Here is a 22370-nt window from a genome sequence, read left to right on the forward strand (position 1 = left end):
AGAAAAATGAGTATAGCAGCTGATGTGATTGTTGAGGAAAAAGCTGCCCTGGAGAAGACGCCAATGGGAGATGTAGCTCTGCATGTCAGACAGAGCATGTGGTTTCATTGTGCAGGAGAGGGGACACTGCCAGGGTTTGACAGGGATTTTACAAGCATCAGCTTGCCAGAGCAGGCCTTAGCGAGCATTTCTTCATTTCCTCTTCATCTTCTCTATCTCCTACTTTTCTCCATTTCATCTTCTTATTCTTCAGTCAGACTTTCTAGCATTTTTCACTATTCACATTTCTTCTCTGTCTTTCTGTGTTTTGAGATGCTCTAGTTTTCCATCCTCTCTTGTTCCTGTATTCCACTGTCCATTCTCCTCATTTCAGTCATACTCTACAGCATTTTAACAAGAGATATTGAGTATTTCATCAAACCCATACACCTTTGCCTTTCTGCATAATAAAATAAGGAACTGGAAAAACAGATAAACACTGTCTAAAGGTGAAGGTACAGTTAAAATTACATAGAGGTGCTGTATGACAAGAAAGAATGTATACAATATCTTCTCATCACCTAAATGTACATATTCCTGGGATGGCATGTGTTAAGATTGTGTAGTCTGGTGGGTCATAACAGGATATGACAACCACAGTTTTACAATACCTGGAGAGCCGTTAAATGGAGTTTTGATAAAATATCCAGAAGCAGAATCACCATTCCTGTTTTATTGAAATTGCTCTGTGCTCTTCTGCATGACGTGTATTTTCTTCTTCCTTGTTCTTGCCTTTTCAACATTGCTGTTCTGATACGTGGTCTTGGAATACTATTCTCCTGCTAATAAGAAACTTTTTTTTTGCTTTTTACGTGATAGAATTATTCAGATGTGTTGTACAGTTATATTCAAAGATGTTGTGATCCTTGTAACTAGGAACTAAACCATCGGGATGACTAAACCAAGATACTAATGGCTTGTGTGGGCAGTCAGACGAATTCTGATTTTCCGTAAACACCATCTACAGGGACTGGAGCTGGAGAGAGCTACATATGTACAGGCACAGAGTTCTGCTAAATGTCAGCATTAAGAGACTGGGCATATGTTGTTTTTTAGAAGCATGTATAAGCTAATACGGAAAGGAATTGTACACAGCTTGTTTAAGAGGATATAATGAGGAGTAATGCGACGAGGAGGAGGAAGAGGGGGAACATTTTGAACTGAGTGACAGAAAATGTCTGCAAACATTTAGAGTTGTGTAAATGTTAAACTGAAACAAATCCCAAATGAGATTCCAGAGTGTCATGTGGAAACCCCTGCAAAACAAGGGTTTTGATAAAATTTCAAGAAAAGTGCTGTGATACCAAATATGGCATCATGATCTTGGTTAAATCACACCTTATCATTTCTGCTTCTGTGATATGGAAAGAAAGGGAATATATGTACACTCCAAGTAATTTCCTACTGTTTGGAGATGCCGAGGGATTGACAACATCTGAAATGTTACCTGACAGACACTGAGTAGCAGAGCATCTATAGGATACCTGGTCACCTTAAAAGACTGGCTGCAAGTGAGTGATCAGTTTTTGTTTACAGTAAAATGTGCCTGGGTAATTTGTATGGTAATTCCAGGCAGTTCCTTTGGCTTTTCCTGGAGACAGGTGGGTGTTCTATTAACATCCTGCAGAATTCTCTTTCTTCATACTTCTCATCTCAACCTTCTTCATCTATATCAGAGATAATTTGATTGAGCAACTACTTCCTCTTCCTTCCCAGAATCACCAAATCTACGCTATTCTTTTGCTTCTGTTTGATTTTTCTGACCACTCCTATTCCTCCAGGCATCTCTGGGTGTCTCAGGTGTGTGGGTGTTTGTCTCTAAGGTGCCTCTCCTTTGCACTGAAGCAGTTTCAAGGGAGGCCAACTTTCTTAAACAGCCATGTGTACTGAGTGGCTTCTTTTTTGTGTTTGGTTGCAGGGTTTTTTTCCTTCCTCTTTCTCAGGATTGTTAGGAGTGAGCCTGAGATGAGCTGCCCTCGATTTGCAGTGACAGCTCATACTAACAAGGCCCTGCTTCCTCCATCACATGGACTATCTCAACCATATCCCTTCCTTTTGATCCCCTCAGCAGCTTTTCACTTTAGCAATGCTTGTGGTTGTTATTATAACAATTATTATTATTCCTATTATTATCATACGAGCAGAGATGGAAATTTCAGGACTTTACATGCAGAAAGAAAGCAAAAAAGTACAGGAAAGCATGAAGAGTACCAAAAAAATCAAACCGGAGAAAGATAAGCTTTCAGAATAAAAGGCCGTAGCAAAAATTTTCTCTCCATTGAATTAAAGATGATGAAAAAAAGACCCTCCAATCCTGGCAGTTTTCAAATATTCTGCTTACTCATACATCAGTTGGAGTTCTCTTGCTTCTTCCATTGCTGATCCAAAAAATATACCTGCCCCTGTAGAGGTATCTTAGGCAATATTCTGTGCTGGAACATTTATACTTTTTCTTTTTCCCATGTTACCTATTCACTCTTCATCTTAGTCTCCAAAACTGTTCGTCTAAGAGTTTTTTACCCCTCACAGTCTTCTGGCCCTTCTTCAAAGTGCCATGGGATCCTTTGGTTACACAATCACATTTTTCTGTGGCAGATTGATTATGATGTTCCTATTCTTCAGTAACTATGTGTCTTAAATCAGAATAAGAAGGGCTGGCACTGAAAAATGTCCTTTACTATAATAAGACAACCTTAACTTGAAACCTGTTTGGATAGTAATAAGAAAACCTGTTTGCATAGTAATAGAGTGACATGCAAATATGACCTGGTAATTACCAGAAGAACTGTAAGGAGATGAGACAAGAGACAGGAATTGCTTTCAGCTCAGGTTTAAAGTGCTGAGGGTGAATACCTCAAGAAGTGTCAGGATATATAGAAAAATGTTGGAAGGATGTTCCAAATAGCAGGAACTACCTGAGGAAAGGCTACTACATAATTCTAATGAGTTCTAATGAATCCCACCTTCTTCACAGGTGGGAACCTGACACAAAGAATGTGAAGAACTTAAACTCCAACCATATTATTTAAAAAAAACCCAAACTGACTAAAATTTTATTAATTATTCTAACATCTTCAAGTGTATTTATCAGGGTAAACAAATATCGCTTCTAATGTCTCAGGACAGAAGTCAGTTTTTCATTTAAAGGACTCTGAAGAAACTTCCTCTGTGCTCAGTGTTAAATATCTGTGCATTTTATTTCTTACTCCTTGTACTGAAGCATGTAGTAATGTCTGTTGCCAGAGACATGCTACTGAACTTATTCATTCAGGCAGTTGTTACATTACTAGAAAGAAGAGGAAAACAGAAAGACAGCAGAGACTCAGATGTTGGAGCAAATCAATACAGACTTTTAAAAGCAAGTGGATTGCTTTTTAACTGAATCGAGACATTATGGGAGCTAATGGAGGTATGTGAGGGTAAAGGTTGTTTGACCAGGTTGCCTTGTACCTGTGAGAAGATATGTAGCAGCCTTTTGCATCAGCTGCAATCAGAGCAGTGGGACCTGGCAATACCGAAAATCTTAGCGCTGCAGAAATGAGTGCTAGACAGTCTGAAGGTTTGTGTAAGAGGCTGAATGGGGACAAGGACAGTTATGGGTAGTGCCAGGAAAGTTAAGAGGACCTGACAGAAGATTTTCAGGCAACATGGTGTGACAAGAGGAAAAGAATTAAATGCGAAGTATGATTATAAGGTTATGAAGGGAAGTGGATGAATTGCTGGAAGATGTTTGCTTTTCCAAAGAGAGCCAAAGGAATACAGTAGACTTAGTTGGCAAGAGCAGGGACATGGGCAAGGTATTTTCTTGTTCAAAACAAGAAAGGAATAAGAAGAGAGCTGTCAAAAGCTACATACTGTGTTTTTCCAGGCTAAAACTAGCAGGTAAAGCAAGTGGAATGTAAGTGCTCATTGTCCTCTGCATGAACAAAGTATTTATTTATTTACTCAAAGTAATGAGCTATTTGCGTATTTATGATATAATTGCCAACCCTCAGCATTCACCAAAGGTCCCTAAGAATTTAACTTTTTCATTTTCTATTCATGTAGAACAACAAAAATACTCTTTTAAGGTTTAATTTTCCCCTTAGTGACATTAATGACATTTGTCAACTTACCCATCTTCAGCAGATTTTCCCAGCTATGACTGGGAATTAATAACGATTTCTGTGGTCACTCCACAAAAAGAAGCTATTCCAGTTTCTCTTTTTACTATGCTTGATTGCTGCGTCATGAGCAGAGAAAAAATGTGCTTGTTTTCACAATTCAGGTTTTAGCCACTGTTTGAATGAAGACAGAAACCTTTTGAGCAAGTATAAATAGAAGGTACAAAGTAAAACATGGCACCTTTTGTCCTAAAGGATTTTTCTCCTCTTTATTAAATATGATTGGAATGGATACACAAAAACTATTAATAATAGAGATAAGGGAAGTGAAAATAACTACTTTGCTCTTCTAAAACATTCTTCCTCCATAGGAAGCAAAGTACAAGGTTATGACAGAAGACAATACAAGATACTTTTAAAGTATTTTCAGGCATTTAGAGAAAGGGTCAGAACTAAATTGAAATGTGTAGAAAAGACATAGGACATTTTCAAAATAAAGATAATAAACATGTAAAGAAGGGAGTTTCCATACTGTATTCAGACTGATCTTCCTTGAAGATGATATGTGGGAAGCTGTGTGGAACAAAGCTAGGATCTTCGTGTCATTTGCTTAGAATATGAGGAACATAAGATACCTGAAGAGGTAAAAAGGAGAAACAAGAATGTGAAAGTGAATGTGAAAGTGGTAGGTTTGGGGCTACTGTTAGAGAATATAGAGGCATATTAGAGAACATTAGAGGCACAGCTGAAGTTGATCAAACTGTATACTTGCAGAAGATTATGGAGTGAGACAGAAGGGGAAGAAGACACATAACTACCTAGAAAGAGTCAGAAAATGGCCAAGCTTGGAAGAGACCTCTGGAGAACATATTCTCCAACTCTTCTGCTTATCAGGGTCACCTCAAGCAAATTGCCCGTGACCGCATCCAAAACACTTTTGAATATCACCAAGGTTGGAGACTCAACAACCGCTCTGGTTTGCCTGGTCTGTTGCTCTGTCACTCCCTTCCACTGGTCTGGGCTCAATTGTTCTAGAAGTTAACCTCACTGCCTGCTCATCCAACCCACACTTCATCAAATTCAGGTTGTCTGTGAGGATACTATGGGATACAGTGCTTAAAGTCCATACTGTTTTCTCCATGAAGATATCATGGGAAACAGTGTGAAACGCCTTCCTGATGTCAAGGAAGTCACTATCCACTGCTCTTCCCTCACCACCAAGCCAGAAATTTTATCCTAGCAGGTTGGTCAAGCCTGAGTTTCCTTCTGAGAATCCATGCTGGCTGCTCACAATGACTGTCTTGTTCTTTGTGTGCCCAGAAAAGGTATCCAGGATTAGTTGTTTCATCTTCCCAGGGATGCAGATGAGGATTAGCCGCCTCCTTCTTGCCCTGTTGAGGTGAGGAATGACATTTGTTTTCCATTAGTTCTCAGGTGCCCTCTCATAGTAACCACAGTGATTCAAAGACTATCACGAGTGGCCTCAAAATGACTTCAGCCATTTTGATGGATGCATCTGACCAGGGCTTGTGAAATTATATAGTTTGTGTAAATATTTAGTCATCTGATCTGGTATGAGGAAGAAAGTCTTCCTTGCTTCAGCATTCCCCCAGGTCTGCAGGGCCTGGAGTTCCTAAAGGCCAGTCTTGCTGATAAAGACTGATGGGAAGAAGATACCCTATGTCACCAGGACCCCCGTGCCACCCAGCAGTAGGCCCACATTTTCTCTGGTCTTCCTTTAGCCACTTCTGTACTTAGAGAAACCCTTCTTGCTTTTGACCTCAGTTGCCAGATGTGATTCCAGGCAGGCTTTGGCTTTCCTAGCCATGTGTCTACATGTTTGGACAGTGCCTCTCTGTTCCTCCCAGGCTACCTGTCCTCTGTATCCTTCCTTTTTTTTTTTGTTTGAGTTTAGCTAGGAGCTCCTTGTTCAAACATGCAGGCCTCCTGGCATTTTTTGCCTGAATTCCTTCTTGTTTGGATGAACAGCTTTTGCACGTGGAAGAGATAACCCATGCGTATGAATTAGCTTTTTTAGATCCACTTTTTTCTCCCGGGCCTTATGCCGTGGGACTCCTTCAAGCAGGGGCCACATCTGCTCTCCTGAAGTATCTGCATGGAACATGGACTGAATGTCACATGCCAGAGATGTTCATGGTCTACTGAGAATGGCACTTGGCTGTGCTCTGCAAAAGTAGGGATCTCCATGTACTAAGAGTCTGCACTTCCTTCACCTTTCTTCCTCTGCTAATCTGTTGATTGAGATAAGATTTTTTGCAGGCAGATACCACAGCCAAGGGCATCACCTTTATTAGAAAACAGCTGAAACTTGTCAAACGTTAGTAACTCAGAGAATGTAGCATTTTCAAGATGCTCAAACTATCTTAAATCCACTTTGTCCACTGATACCAGGAAAAAATTTGTCCCACAATGTAGAAGAGTTGCAACTGAAAACTCACAGAATATAGAACCTGGGAGTTGAATTTAACTGGTGTTTGGACTGCTTTAACTTGGTCTATATATGCAAGAATTTTCCGTTTGCTATTTTATAAATAGTATACAAAAAACGCTGCTTTTTCAGTCTTACCTAGAGGTCTGATCTCACAGCATGTTTTTTCATCTCAGTAGAATAGAATAGAATAGAATAGAATAGAATAGAATAGAATAGAATAGAATAGAATAGTTGGAAGTCACCTACAGTGATCATCTAATACAGCTGTCCACACTGGATTGAATCAGGCCCAGTGATTTCAGCTGTCATTAGACAGGGACTTAACATGGTTATGTTTATAAACCCCACATGAAAAGAACAAAATTAATAAAAGTGACAAATCAACATAGAGCTGAACACTTTTGTGTATACAAAACAAAGTTTTGAAAGCAAAGTTCTGTTATAAACATTTTTGATAGTTGGCATGCATACAAAGGAAAGCATTCATCTAGCACTTCTGTGCCAGCATAGGTATGATAGTTTGAAAATCTATAGACATAAAGCCTTGAAATTTGTATTAATGTATTAACACTGAGAGAGTAACTTTATAATACACTTCTGACAGGAAAAATGTACTTAGTCCACCAACAATTACATTCACATTTCACATCACCTTAGTATTAATATTCACATCATGTTGTATAACATTTTTCAGTGGAGAAATCTTGATATCTCTTTTACTTGAAGTGATAGGAGAGCTCCCTGGTCAGTGTTTTGTAATTTTTTTCCTTAAAAGAGAGGCACACATATCAAAATCTGAACTCTGTCTCGGAGAGACAGATTAAACTCAACCTGCCTTGCTTTAAATTGTATCTGGTTTTATTTCTGAGAATTTTTACTGAATAAGAATACTTACTTTACTTACTAAGAATACTTACTTTTTCCTTAAGTGGTGTCTGCTTATTAGGTACATATCACTGAAATTAGTATTTTTTAATACAACAGACTGCATTATCTTGGTCATACCCACCACCACCATGTGACTGCCCTGAGTGATGGACATACCTGTATAGTAGGAAGATTCTAGAATGCTGTGGCACATGATTAAAAGATACACTTGAGTGATTTTTTGTTCTGTTTTCCAATATGTCTAATTCAGGTAGTTATAACCTGCTTCTGTACACTGCCTGTCTGAGGAGAGTACCATTTAACATCATTGTTCTGTTGCAGATTTTGCTATGCCTAAATGTACTGTGCACAGTGCCAGCTTGAGTCTCTGTACTGCTGGCAAAAGAAAGCCTGTTGATGGGTAGCTAAAAATTCATAGCACGTATTCATGTCAGAATGGATATATTTTTTACTGAAATGCAGGTCAGATGTTGCTAGTCGACTTTGATTATTTTTTCCAGGTAGGGGAAAAATTTAGGATCAGGAAGGAATGAGAAGGATGGGAAGAATAACTGTTGGAGGGGGGAAGGAGAGGAATTGAGGGGAGATTTAACTCCGCTCATTCTGCAAAATCTTCATCCAAAACTAGAAGGAAATGGACTCTTCCATGGCAGTGTTGTGTATTTAGGTTTGCTCCTCTCCAGGAGTGTGCTTTAGCTCCCTTTAAACAAGGGAGTTAAACTTTTCGTAACCTTAAAATGTAGCAGAATCTGTCTTGATCAAGTGTTAACTGACAAGTTATCTCAGGTGAACTAGTTGTGCAGTCTTGTTTGAAAGACAAGCAATGGTAAAAAAGTAAAAGGAATAAGGAGGAGAGAAAGCATTTTATTGTTTATAGTCTTACATTTTTGTTTCATTTACATTTTTAAATTAGTTCCCACTTGCCCAAGCTGTTTGAAGCTTGAATTATGTTTTTTTCTGAATAATTTTATCTTGTTATTAAAAACATTGCTTTTATCTTTCTCACAATTAATGAGGGAAGAAAATACTTTTCTGTAGGTTTTGCTCATTTGCCAAATTTCTCTGCTTCATTCCTCTCACATCAAGGAAGTTTATGGGTTTTGTCTGTTTTGTAAAACCAGTGGAGTTAGGTGGCAGGTTTTCATTGATATTCTTTTTCTGGAAAATTTAAACGTTGCTGAAAATGTTGCATCCATTAGGAAAATGAGGATTCCCTAGCTGCTCTACTTGAGGTTTCTTGGCAATATGACTTTTTGCTTGCAGAGAGAAAGCAGAACTTAAGAAGAGCTTTGTGGACAGACAGCTGGTAGGCTGAAAGATCCTCTTACAATTATACTGGAATGTTTGCTTGAAAAGCTCTTCCTAAAGTGTAACTCACATTCTTTTAACTTTTGCATGAACCTGGGGTAGTACGCATGTGTGTGCACGTGGATTCATGGATGGTTTTTGGTAGAAGTGGAATTCCATTCTCCAGAAAGCTTCACATGCAAGTGGCTTTAACAGCCATTCATCTCCCTTCCTACTCTGAGGACATTTTTTTAAGAGCTAACTAGGAGAGGGCCTGCCATTAAATAGGTATTCTGAAACTCTGGTGTTTTCAGAACATGTGAGTGGTACCTCTAAGAAGATAAAAAAATGAAAAGCAAAACTATCCCAAGTAGTCTCTTGTATTGTTTCTCATTGTAATCTAATTTTGGTTCAGTAAACAGTATTTTAAATTGTTACTCATATTATCTTCGGGATTGTATTTTGTTTCCTGCCTACTGATTTAATGAGTTCCAAGTTAGAGAGAATTAATGGCAATTACAGAACTCTCAAAGTCTTAAACTGAACTTGAGACTTTAAAAACAACCAATCAAAAGTTTTCTGAAGTTGGTAGACAAAAGTTCTTCTTTGCATTCTGATTCAGATTCGTGCTTTTAAATCCCTCATTTATGTTTGTTATGTCCAGACCCTTGCTTTCTACATAAAGGGAAGTTGACATTTTCCCCAGTAATTAGTATCTTTCATTGACTGTAAGTACTTAATATCGTAATGTAATTGAGTGAGCTAACAATTTCATCTGGGTAGTATTCCAGACTGCCGTGTTTACCAAAAGACAGAAAGTTGGCAAACTATTTAAGAACAGACAGAAAAAACTGTATGTGACGTTTCTACATGTGCACACTAAACAGTGACCTTTAGGTGGTGGTCCCAGGCAGCAGTGATAGTTAGAAGCCCATTCAGACTGGACTTTTGTATTCCAATGCCCCACAGAAGGACTGAGAGTCTCAAATACAGTAAAAGTTTTGACATCTAGGCAACAGGCCTGACAGAGGTTGGTCTGAGATCCAGGAGCTGGTCTGAACACAAGGTTGCACATCAGACTATGAAAATGGAGTAATTTCATTCTCTGGTATCTGCAACTGAACTGAGGCATGCTCCAAAGTCTGTTCCTTAATGTGGCAGTGATCCCATCTGCCTCTGTCTTCTGGTTTGCACCAGTGATCTGGTAGTGAAAGGCCTCCATTGCTCTGGTAGACCATACTTGATTTTTTCCCCCCCAGGCAAAGAATCTGGGGGGAAGCAGAACGGAGGTAATATGCTCTGCTTTTGTTCTGACCACTATCACATTCTTTGTCCAAGTATGATCTTAAAACAAGGCAGTGGCACTGAACACCTTCTCATCTTAACGTGAAAATAGCAAGTTTGAAGATCAGAATTATGGTCCAGCTACAATATAGATAATTTAACTCCTGTGCATGATCAGTTGGATGTGGATTTCTTCATTTTCTTTCTGTCCATGTTGCAAATGACTCTATCTCCCAGCAGAGTAATAATGTGCCAGATTTCTTCTGGTTATTCTACAGAGCACTTAATGCAAATTACAGGAAATTAAAGGAAAAGCTGACCTAACTTATTAACTCATCATAATGAATATTCAATCATAGTTCATTATTAAGCTTATCCCTTTGCAATCTCTCTTTTCTCTCTTTTATTTCAGTCCCCTCTGCAGTCCCTATGATGCATCAGGTGAGTCGTACTACCAATAGCATCACACTGTCATGGCCTCAGCCAGATCAGCCCAATGGAGTAATCCTGGATTACCAGCTACGCTACTTTGATAAGGTGAGTAGGAAGTGATACCGTGCTGATCGTTCTGTAGAGAACAGAGAAATCTCCTGTCTGGGAGATGCACCCCTGGATCAGAATGAACAAGGTGGAGGAAAGAACAGAGGAGAAAAGAACAAGCTGTAGCAGAATTATTACCAGAAGTAATACACGCTTCATCTGACATCAGTCCAAGTGCATTTCCCAACTTGGAAACCTCTATGGACATTGCAAATTAAAACAAATAGAAGACACTTACTTAAGCTTAAAAGCTGTGGCTAATAATAAGTTTAGCATCAGCTGACACAGGTAACAGCAGAAGGAGCTCAATTTTCTAAATGTGTTTATTGGAATTGGACTCACTGCAAAAGTCTGTCGTGTTTGTGAGGGGAAGTCGTGTGTCCCGGTTTATGCCTGGGCAGATGTCTCCAAGAAAATTTTTGAGGAGGAATGCACTCTTTCATTCGCTAAGTGGTAAATACCAGTTACCTTTTCTGTGCTGGAATTACAGGGTGGCAAATACAAAGTTGTCCTCCATTCACGTTTTGTGACTCCTAATCCTTCTGATTTGAGGGGAAGAGGTACGTGGGACTATTCAGACAAGTCCCCATTCCATATTCTTGATCTTTCACATAAATATTTTTGCAGGATTGTGCAGGGCTACTGTTTTTCTAGTGGTAAAAGGGACTGTCTAGGGATTTGTGATGTCTAGTAGCTTCCTGGATACAGCATTACACGTGTTCTTATTCTGAATTCTCCTAGGAGAATACATGAGTTTGGAGTTTGTAGAAAGGAAATCACAGGACAAGGTAGTTTTGTCTCTCACTCTCGTTTAGATTGAAAGTCTTCAGCAGAGCCTAGGGAGTCTTTAACAGAAGCCTAAGGGAATGAAAAGCAGCAGTGAGGAACAAGTAGTGTGTGGGAAAGTAATGTCTGGAATAGCAGCTGTGGTTGGGAGGTTCTGTAACAGGTTCAAAGAATATTGTGCTGACGTGGAAACTATCATGCCTTGATGAGGAGAGCGAGCAGCAAGGGCAGAAGTTTCACATTCTTTTTTGATCGCTGACATTCACAGGCAGAAGATGAGGATAATTCATTCACCTTAACTAGTGAAACCAACATGGCTACCATATCAAGTCTGAGCCCAGGCAAGATCTATGCCTTCCAAGTACGAGCTAGAACAGCAGTGGGCTATGGCCCATACAGTGGGAAGATGTATTTCCAGACTTCAACAGGAGGTAAGTGCTACCATTTTGTACTCAGATCTGTATATGATCATCTTTCACTTGTGTGTGTCCCTGAGTGTATTAGCTTATCCTCTGAAGGACTGCTATCAGGCACTCCTAACTCAACTTGTATCTCTGTATATCATAATTTGCATATGCAGATTTGTTCACTCAAAGAAGCTCCATGCTATCAGAGTGTATTGTTTACACTACTGCCATACTCCCCAGTCCTGTTCCTTGTTGCCTCTGTACTTCTGACTAGCAGGAGCAGAGTGTGTCAGTAGAACTCTCTTTAGGGGGATGTTGCAGTACATAGCACTATACAATGCTGTAGCTTGACTTCCAGCTGGACGTCTTACATGGGACACGGGATGTCTCATGAGACATCTTACAGCTGAAAGCTCTGTGAAAGTCTTAAAGATAGGTGGGACACAGCACAGAAAGATAGATGAGGCGCAGGCATATATGGGAAAGCTTGCTTTCCAGCAGTATGGAATCCATTTGTATGGATCAAAGGTACTCATCTATGTCATCTGCAAGCTAAATTAGATAGCGACAATGGGATCCAAGCCGAGGTGTAGAGCTCACCTATACTTAAGTAAATAGTCAGGTGTCAGTGGAGTGGGGGATGGAAAAGTGGATTCAGAGGGAGCCTTTTCAGAAGTAGGAAGGCAGGCACTGGAGAAACACAGTGACTGGGAAGCAAAGGGCTGGTAGGGATGGAATTATGGGTGAGACCTAGCTGAGTAGAAGGGAAACTATAACAGTTCCTGTCCTCTGCATTTATATGTGTGTATGCACGTGTCTTCCTTTCCAGGGGAGCGTTCAGAGATGGTGCAGGACCGACTGCCGCTTATCGTGGGCTCAGCGCTCGGTGGTCTAGCCTTCTTGGTAATTGCTGCCATTGCCATCCTTGCCATCATCTTCAAGAGGTGAATTCCTTGACCTGCTCATGTGCACTTCAGACAGTGGAACTTTCTTACCCCCGAAACATAACCCCGTCCCAAGGGAAACAGCCTGATCTACATTTATCCAGATGTCCTTGAGATGCCATTTTGTAATTAAGGAAAGATCTGCCCCATTATTCCTATCTGAGAAGCCTCCTTTGGTAAACCACTCACATACTTAGCTGATATTTGGCTAGTTAGCAATATGAACACAAAGAAAGTATTTTAAAGCTGATGCTCAAAAGGTATTTAAACGTATCATTGTAAAGAAGGGACTGTAAATTGCATTTTAGGCAAGCAAGTGGAGAATGAAACAATGGAGTGGAGAAGGAGTATGGGATAAGTATTCAGATTATTTAGAAAGTGCTAAATACCCTGTCACCAAGAACCAAGGGCTCATTTGCTGAAAAGTAAAATCTATACAACCCCAATGGTTCCATGGAATGTTAATTCATAAAATATAGGTTAAAGAAAGTACACACCACTTTCCATTTTGGAAAGAATAAAGGGCATATAAGTAATTGTAGAGATAATCTTTTATAGCAAAAATAGAAGGACAAATTTTAAAGAGAAAAAAGTAAGGGTTGCTACTTTTGTAGAGGTACAAAAGTAAACAATGGGGGTGTTGTTATTTGAAGAAAAGAAATGGTCATTACCTGCTCCTTGAATTTACTGAGGTTTCAACTTAATCCCCTAGATTGTCAGTAATGGATTCTATATCTTTGCTCTACTGTGCCTCTGCACAAGAGGGACTTTTTAGTTTTTTCTGCTGACCTAAAAATTGTATAAACTACTTAACTTTAGAAATTGACGTCTAGTTTTAATGATTTCTTTTTTTGTTGTCTTCCCTATTCTGCATTTGTTTTCTCCTTCTGTGTATATTCTTTTTTAATATTTTTCTTTCTAGAAAGAAAAGAATTATCAAATACTGTTATAAGTGAATTGTTACCTCCTTTTGTAGCTTTGAACTGTTAAAAATATCATTTCTTGTTACGGCTGGAAATGTGATATTATGTGCACAACTCAATAAAACATATATTTTTCTAAAAAAAATAAACCAAACCCAGAATAAGTTAATACTACCAAAACTGTGTGGGGGAAAGACATTAATGGGTATCTGTAAATATACATATAAGGAAGTACTATAAAAAAAAGATTCATTTATACTTAAAGGATAATGTACAGTTAATAGACAATTGTTCAGAAAAAGTGGAGATACTGAATTTCTATTTTAAATTTGTCCTCTATAAGAAAAGTCAGTTTGAAAATGCAGGAAATGAGGAACACCATGTGAAATGAGTAGTTCTTTAAAAAGTTGAACGTATGTAGAGCCAAAGGCTATAACTTTGTTTTTAGGAAATGTTGATACACATTTTTCAGGCAATATGCAATGTGAAACACCTATTTTAGCTAATTGTTTTGGGTTTTTTTAATGATGGAAAATCATTAGTATGTTAGATAATCAGTAAAAAGACATTAAAATAGACCTGACTTTAGGGTGCAACAGCAGTGTTCGAGCTCTTAGGTATGTGCCCCCAGTAAAGCAAATTGCTTTGTGCAACAGAACAGAATTTGAAGGTAGAATTGTCTGTGCTCTCAAAATAATACAGTTATCTATTAGAATTACAGAATTAGCTATGTTCCTAAGGAAAAATAACATAACATTTCATGATACTCTGCCTTCAGATGCTAGTTGAATCAGCAGCTAAAAGATCTTGTGCTGAAACAGCAAAACGTATGGATTGACACAAATCCATGCATACAGCAGGGATACTGCAGGATACCACAGAGTTTGATTTACAATCTCATCTAATTAATATGGTGATTATAAACTAACATGAATTGTACATTTTGGGGGAAAAAATGAATGCTGTTGGTAACAAAGAAAGTGGATTTAAACTGGAAAATATATCTAGACCAAACAAAGAATAGGGTGAAACTTAGAAAATAATTAGATCATGTGGGAAAAAATGCTTGAATTGCACACGTTGAAAAGGAGAATAAAACTGAGAAGTGCCTGTGTTGAGAAGGACATATGCTTTCTGGAAATTGGTTGCATATATGCAATAAATATTACAGTAATAGAGGCCATACCTGTTTTGATCTGCACATGCAAGAATCCCATCATGGAACAGATTTCTGTCCCTCTGGATCTTTGTTGTTGTATTTGGGTACCATACTTATGAAAAGAATAGCCAACATAAATGCTGTTAAGAGTCCAGGAGGAAAAACAATGGGGGAAAATCATACAAATTAAGTATTAGAGTAAATGGCTCTTAGAATGTTTTCAAAGAACTTAAAAAGCATCATAGGAGATGTCTTAGATTACTATCAAAAAGAATAATTTGTTTTAATTTGATGAAATTAAAATGCAAATTTATCCTGAATAGCAAGAAAATTTCCAGGACAGCGATGTTAAACTGTGATATCTTTTTTCAGGATAGTGATGGAGGCCCTCTCATTTGTCAAATCTAAAGTGGGGATGCAAACAGTGGTGTAAAGACTACCACATAGACAACAAGCATGTACTGGTTACCTGGAGATGGACAGGATCTTAACACCCATCTTGTGCCCCTAAATTCAAGGATTCTCTGAGCCTTGCATTGAGAAGCCTACCCCGACATCTAGGAGAGACTCTTGTGTGTGTTTTGACTTTACTTTCCTTTATGTCCTGCAGTAAAAGGCGAGAGACTCCATACACAGACCGCCTGCAGCAGTATATCGGTGCACGAGGTAAGTGGTTCTGAGCAACAGATGGCAAGGGCCTGTCTCTTTTCGGGAATCATTAACGCCTATCTGTCTCAGGGTTTGATTCTGGTGATGTTTTGGGCTGTCTCCTCCACTGCAGGACTCGGAGTGAAGTATTATATTGATCCTTCAACCTATGAAGATCCGAATGAAGCTATTCGAGAATTTGCCAAGGAGATCGATGTGTCCCTCATCAAGATTGAGGAGGTCATTGGATCAGGTAGTGTGAGAATCTCCAGATTTTAAACTGCCTTTTTTTTCACCTCGAGACCTGGCACACTATGAGTCTGAAAGGGACCCATGGATCCATGGTACCTCAAGTGTGTCTGGATAGCTAACCTTCATTTTTACCAAAATTCATCTTAACCTACTTACCCTTAGGTGCTGGCTCCAAACCAAGTTTAAAACAGCCTAAAACTCAGAACTTCTCATTTGAACCCTGAGTATGTAGTCTCCACTCTTCATCAAGAACTTTACCCTAATCTGAGCAGTCCTAGTAACCCTATTTCCAAACAGCGCCTGAAGTCGTCCACAGTAGAATGCTTTAGTACACCTGACTAAAATTCATTGCTGTTTCCTTACTTGAGGTGTGTTTCTTCCCTCCCTGACAGGAGAGTTTGGAGAGGTGTGCTTTGGGCGCCTAAAACACCCAGGGAAGCGTGAATACACAGTAGCTATTAAGACCTTGAAGTCAGGTTACACAGAGGAACAGCGGCGGGAGTTCCTGAGTGAGGCCAGCATCATGGGGCAGTTTGAGCATCCCAATGTCATCCACCTGGAGGGTGTGGTCACCAAGAGCCGACCAGTCATGATTGTCACAGAGTTCATGGAGAATGGATCACTGGATTCCTTCCTCAGGGTACCACAACCAGAGTCTCCCACAATCGTTACCTCTTCATCTTGCTGTGTACCAGTCTCAGAACTGATAATTTTGCCTGCTCTTCCTTTTCACTCCTATCTCTTTAAGTCCTCAATTGCCCTCTTCAGGTGCAATAGAAATAATAACAAATTACCAGAGTAAGTGGTTTTGGACCATCATGGTGAAAATATTTCAAAAGCTCAACCACCATATAACATTTTTTCAGTATTTTAGACTTCTCAAACTCCAATAATTAATGTAAACAGTACCAAATTGTTTAACTTTATACACAGCCTTTCAGTTGCTTATGTACATGTTCCAAAGTTTGCCTTTCTAGTAATATTTTTAAGTCTTTATTCCACAGAATATTTTCAAGTTTCAACATTGTAATGAAGTAATGAATCTTGCAGTTATTTTTGGAATCATAGTTTTCAATGCTTTTTCTGGTAATGAAACATAAATGCAGGCATTTTTTTAGTATAGATGCTTCACTTCTCTTTTTTACTGGTTCATACGCTAATTCAACCACAAATACTTTGGCAGGTACGTTTTGAAGAGTACATGAACCCATTGTGTAGAACTGCATAGACCCAATTGTAAAGATCTTTGCAAGAGCAGATTTATCTGCTGACATTCATTTAGCCATCTTAGTAGTTAGTGCGACTGGGCATAGGATGCCAAAGGAAATTGTGGCCACAAGAGGAGAATTGCCTTCAGAAAAAGATAACTACTAATGTCTGATTTCATTTGAGATTCATTGCTTTAAGCACGCCCTTCTTTCTTATTCGCTATCCCTGAACCTTCAGATTTTTGCTGAAGTTAAGATTAATATTCCCTAACTTCAGAAATCTGCCTTGTTACCTTGCTCTTTAGTTATCTTCCCTGTTGGCTTTGTGTTTTGTGGTCATAAAAGCCTCTGTTTGCCTCCTCACTTGCAGCAGAAGGAGGGACAGTTCAGTGTGTTACAGCTGGTGGGAATGCTACGGGGGATTGCAGCTGGTATGCGCTACCTTTCCGACATGAACTATGTGCATCGTGACCTGGCAGCACGTAACATTTTAGTCAACAGTAACCTGGTGTGCAAGGTGTCAGACTTTGGTTTGTCCCGCTTTCTGGAGGATGATGCTTCAAATCCCACCTATACTGGAGGTCTGGTGAGTTACTGCAATGTTGTGAATTAGTCAGCAGTGCTGACAGCTGTAGTTATTTTCTGTGTTCCTCCTTGGTTTGGTGTACCCTTTTTAGTCCATCCTGAGAACACAGAGAACCGTGGAGTAGAACCTTCCATCTCTGGGGCTATTTGTTCTAAACCATCAGAAAACAAAAATAGCAATATCTGATTCACTCTGCCTGGTGAAGTTTTGGTGTTGTTCTTTTTGGCATGATGGTGAATAGGTCAAACCTCATAGCCTGATGTAGCTGTTATCTTCCCCCATTCATTAGCTTTTTACAGGAAGGATAAAGGACTGAAAGAGTTTGAAATCCTGTACCACCACCCTTTGAGGAAAGAGTAGGTTTTTTTCCTACAGAAAAGATAAATGGCCTAAGTATATTTATGGGCTTATAACCAACCATCGAATGAACTTATTGTCTATGAAGTTCTTCCACCTTCTACACATACTACAAAAAGGGTGGGAGTATAACAGGTGAGCTGAAGATGAGGGGGATGCAGAAGAATTCAATCACTGAAAAGTGAAACAATTTTTAGATATGTCCATTTTGAAATGATACTTCATCTTGCAGGTCATACCTGCAGTCAGAGGGGTCAAGATGGAAAGAATGAACCTAATGCTAGCCACTGAGTGTAGTGTTGCAGGTTGGGATTATTTAAATGGCTTTAGATTTCCAAATGATAGTGACTTTCAGGAGGCTTTTACTGTATGCTGCTTTCAATGTAGAGGTGTGAAAATTAATATCATGGTATTTGTAGCAGAAAGGAGGCATGATTCTCTCTTTTCATCTAGATTTGTCAATAAAACAAGGTTGAAACCTTGAACATAGTTTGAACTCAAACCAACAATGTCTACAAGACAGAATCAACTGTACTGTCACCCCATGCTCAAGAGTTGTGTTGTGCTGTTTCACTGATGTCATTTTCACAAATAGTCCTTATCTCACTAACCTTATGGTTGCTTTCTGTCTGCTTTCTAGGGCTGCAAGATCCCTATCCGTTGGACTGCCCCTGAAGCTATCCAGTATCGCAAGTTCACCTCCTCCAGTGATGTCTGGAGCTATGGCATTGTAATGTGGGAGGTGATGTCCTATGGTGAAAGGCCTTACTGGGACATGTCCAATCAGGATGTAAGTTTTAGAAGTGGTGAGAATATACATCTGCCTCTCTGTTCTGTATCAATTCAAGCAGAGGAAAGCCATACACACCAAGTCATTGAAGGTCTTTTGTCTTTTATTTTCCCGACCACGATAAAACCTTGTTCTTCTTTTCCTGCAGGTAATTAATGCCATTGACCAGGACTATCGCCTGCCACCACCCCCAGACTGCCCAACTGTTTTGCACCTGCTGATGCTTGACTGCTGGCAGAAGGAACGGGTTCAGAGACCCAAGTTTGAGCAGATAGTCAGTGCCCTAGATAAAATGATTCGCAAGCCATCTGCCCTCAAAGCTATTGGCACTGGGACCAGCAGGTGAGATGAGGATTAAATGCAAAATAATAGGACTTGTCTCTTGATAGGCATCATGAGGAACAGAAAACAATAAATCAGGCTATATGATTTTTTTTCCAACCCTCCCATCTGAGACTGGAAACAAAAAGGAAGGAAAAAAAAAGGGAAAACAAGTTGAAAGAAATACGTATCCTGATTCATTTAATGGGTGATGAGGAGTCGTGAGTGCTGAATGTGACAGGAGATAAATCTCAATGAGTTGCACTGAGGATGAATGAGTGAGGGATCTTAGGGAGTGAAGGGAGGGGACATATCTGGGTGCAGCTGCATAAGATATTCTGTGATCACACAATACTGTGTGACCACAAGTGATGATGGAGGAAAAGAAGACCTTAGCTTAAGGAGAGAAGAAAATTTGTAGAAAATAATAATTAGAACTGCAGCTTGCATCCCATATTTTCCCAAGTGCATTTTGCAGCATGACGGAACAAGGGACAGGAGGTCAAAGGAGAAGTCTCTGGGGAATAAATGGTGCCAAGGTTAGATGACTGCTGGGCTGATGACAAAATTACATCCTGCTGGCCTGGAGGGCTTTTCCCTGTGGTTATAAATCTTGTCTCTGTGGAATGTACTCCATAGCTGGGGGAGGGGGAAGTATCTAGTGATTTCTGGTTTACTAAAAGCAGCAAGTGTTATAGCTTTGGGACAGATTCAGACGATGGGGAAAAGAGCAAATGCCATATGTGAACAGTCATTTCTTTGGCCTTTTACTACTATGCTTTTATCTGATGGGTGTTGGAGCTGAAACAACACACTCATTGTCTCATAGGTTACTATCTGATCCAAGGAAAGTATTTAGGAGAGGGAGAATTAGTCACAAAGGTAAAAAGGTAAATAAGGTCTCATCTCTCCTTTAACATGCAGCTCTTTGCCCAGCTACTAGGCCTAGACTCAGAAAGTGTGAAAAGATTATGGGAAAAAAGTAGAGAATGTGCCTGAGCAAGTATGGGCAATGGGAAGGATAAATTTCTTGGGTTTGTATGACTGTTTTTAGGCAGAAAAGGGGACACAGGGAGCCAAGAAACAGCATATCACAGTGGGGTTTTAGGAATCAGGGTGTGAAGAACAAATGCCATTGTTCTTCATTCTATACTCTTCAGAGGTTGTGTCTTCTTTCTCTCATAACTCTTACTGTACTAGTGTGGTCAGGTGAAGTTGATAACTGGGGTTTTAGAACCTGCCTCTTTTTACAGACCATCTCAGCCTCTCCTGAGCAACTGTCCTCCAGATTTCCCTTCACTCAGCAATGCCCATGAGTGGTTGGATGCTCTCAAGATGGGCCGTTACAAGGAGAATTTTGACCAGGCTGGTCTGATGACATTTGATGTCATATCACGCATGACTCTCGAGTAAGTAGTGGAACAGAGAGCAAAAGATACCAGACACTGAGTTTTCCATGCAGAAAGTGAAAGCAGCCTGAGAAATGTTCAGTAAGGGCTATATGGAAAATACATACACATGACAAAGGAAAGGGAAGCCAGAGAAAAGTAGCTGCTGTTTCTTACATATTACTAGAGTCTCTGGACATCATCCATACCGTGATACATTTGTAGTGTGTTTCTATAAGCACTAGTACTTATCCAGTGTGCATTAGAAAACATATTCTCAGTGTTGCACAGAAACTGTTACATCAGAATGTTCATGACAGCTATCACAGGTAATAAATAACCACTTTTAAGTAGATATGTAGAATCAGCCACACCATGTACTGGACTGAATTGTTACATAGAAGACAGGAGACAGGAAAAGGAACATTCTTGGAATCATAAAATGGTTTGGGTTGGAAGGGACCTTTAAAGATTATCTAGTCTAATACCCTTGCCATGAGCAGGGACACCTTTCATTAGATGATGTTTCTCAGAGCCCTGTCCAATCTGATGCTGAATAGTTGCAGGGATGGGGCATCCACAGCTTCTTCTGGCAACCTGTTTCAGTGTCTCACCACCCTTTTTTATGTCTCTAGAACTCCCTCTTTCAGTTTAAAACTGTTGACCCTTGTCCTGTCACTGCAGGGCTTGGTAAAAAGTCTTTCTCCATCTTTCTTGTAAGCCCCCTTTATATATTGAAAGGCTGCAAGAAGGTCTTTCTGGAGCCTTCTCTTCTCCTGGCTGAACAACTCCAACTCCCCTTTTTTTTTCATAGGAGAGGAGTTCCAATCCTCTGACCCTTTTTGTGGCCCACTTCCACTGCTTCTTTTTGTACCTACCAAGTTCTGCCAACACCCCCCTCCACCCACACACATTTGTCAAGCAAAAGCAGAAGCCTTGTCAGCTGTTTCTCAGAATACACAGATATACACACATATATATCCATACACGTTGATTTGGATGTACAGCAAAATGGACTGAGACCATTCAGAACAAAGCAGCCCATTTTAACAATTTCCACGTCCTTTGTTCTTTTGCAGAGATATCCAGCGTATTGGCATCACCCTTGTTGGTCACCAAAAGAAGATTCTAAACAGCATCCAGCTCATGCGAGTCCATTTGAATCAACTTGAACCAGTTGAAGTGTGATGTTTACACCATCCTTATTCTGCTAGTCTCAAACTCTGGAAAGGTTCTGGGGGAATTCAAAGGGATTTCCACTGTAAGAAAAAAAATATCAGTATGCTACTTGAAGACAATGCACACAGAGTGCACACTACATGTCCTCTTCCACGAACAAAAACAAAGCCTTGCTATGATTTGAAAGCAGAGCTAAATGACTGGTGACAATTAAATGTGGCTGACATCGTACACTGGGAATGGGTTTGGGGTGGGAAGGTTATAATAGCGTGGGGCAGAGACGGAATAATAACTTAGACAGATCAAAAGCACCTGTTGCCTCTTCTCTGCCAACAAAAGGTATCTGACAACTTTGTGAAGTCATCAGCAGGCTTTATCTATGACCAAGAGCCCAGAAAAGCTACAAAGACATAATAAAGGCAACAAAAAATTAGCTTTTTTTTTTCAGAAGAATGGTCTGAGAGATTATTATTCAGATGGAGCATGAGGCTATCACTTGGTATGCCAGCTCAGTCCAGAACTGAAGTTCCAGATGGTGCACAATATGTGGTAAGCGATAACACATTACCTGATAAAGAGGTTGAGAGTAAAGGGTTCAAAATTCAATGCTATTTCACATGCTGTTCTTGGGTCTGCTCCATGATGGAAATTACTGGTTTTTTCTGGTTATATGAGGAACAGTCCATCCTTGGTGCTATGCAACTCTGTTTATGGGACTACAACAGAATGGATAAATAAGGATTCATAGAACCCATCCTGCTGGATCTGCAAGTAAAGAGGAAAACAAGTAGGTTCTGGTTCTCACAAGCCCATTCTTGTGAGGAAAGAT

General features: G+C 39.7%; 1 protein-coding gene across 3 annotated transcripts in view; it reads left to right on the top strand.

The window, feature by feature from the left end:
• Nucleotides 1-22152, top strand: part of EPHB6 (EPH receptor B6) — a 72362-nt gene extending 50210 nt beyond the window's left edge. For all 3 annotated transcript variants that reach the window (XM_027899765.1, XM_027899764.1, XM_027899766.1), the window contains 11 exons: nucleotides 10466-10590; nucleotides 11648-11810; nucleotides 12616-12730; nucleotides 15423-15478; nucleotides 15594-15713; nucleotides 16105-16352; nucleotides 17291-17506; nucleotides 18504-18653; nucleotides 18802-18995; nucleotides 20228-20383; nucleotides 21442-22152. In XM_027899765.1, the coding sequence (XP_027755566.1) occupies nucleotides 10466-10590; nucleotides 11648-11810; nucleotides 12616-12730; nucleotides 15423-15478; nucleotides 15594-15713; nucleotides 16105-16352; nucleotides 17291-17506; nucleotides 18504-18653; nucleotides 18802-18995; nucleotides 20228-20383; nucleotides 21442-21550 (1652 nt within the window). In that variant the 3' untranslated portion in view covers nucleotides 21551-22152. The remainder of the gene's footprint in view (nucleotides 1-10465; nucleotides 10591-11647; nucleotides 11811-12615; nucleotides 12731-15422; nucleotides 15479-15593; nucleotides 15714-16104; nucleotides 16353-17290; nucleotides 17507-18503; nucleotides 18654-18801; nucleotides 18996-20227; nucleotides 20384-21441) is intronic.
• Nucleotides 22153-22370: the final 218 nt, after the last annotated feature.

Source organism: Empidonax traillii, unplaced genomic scaffold (genome assembly GCF_003031625.1).
Source record: "Empidonax traillii isolate 1590-97213 ecotype Southwest subspecies unplaced genomic scaffold, ASM303162v1 scaffold688:size580741, whole genome shotgun sequence".
NCBI lineage: Eukaryota > Metazoa > Chordata > Aves > Passeriformes > Tyrannidae > Empidonax > Empidonax traillii.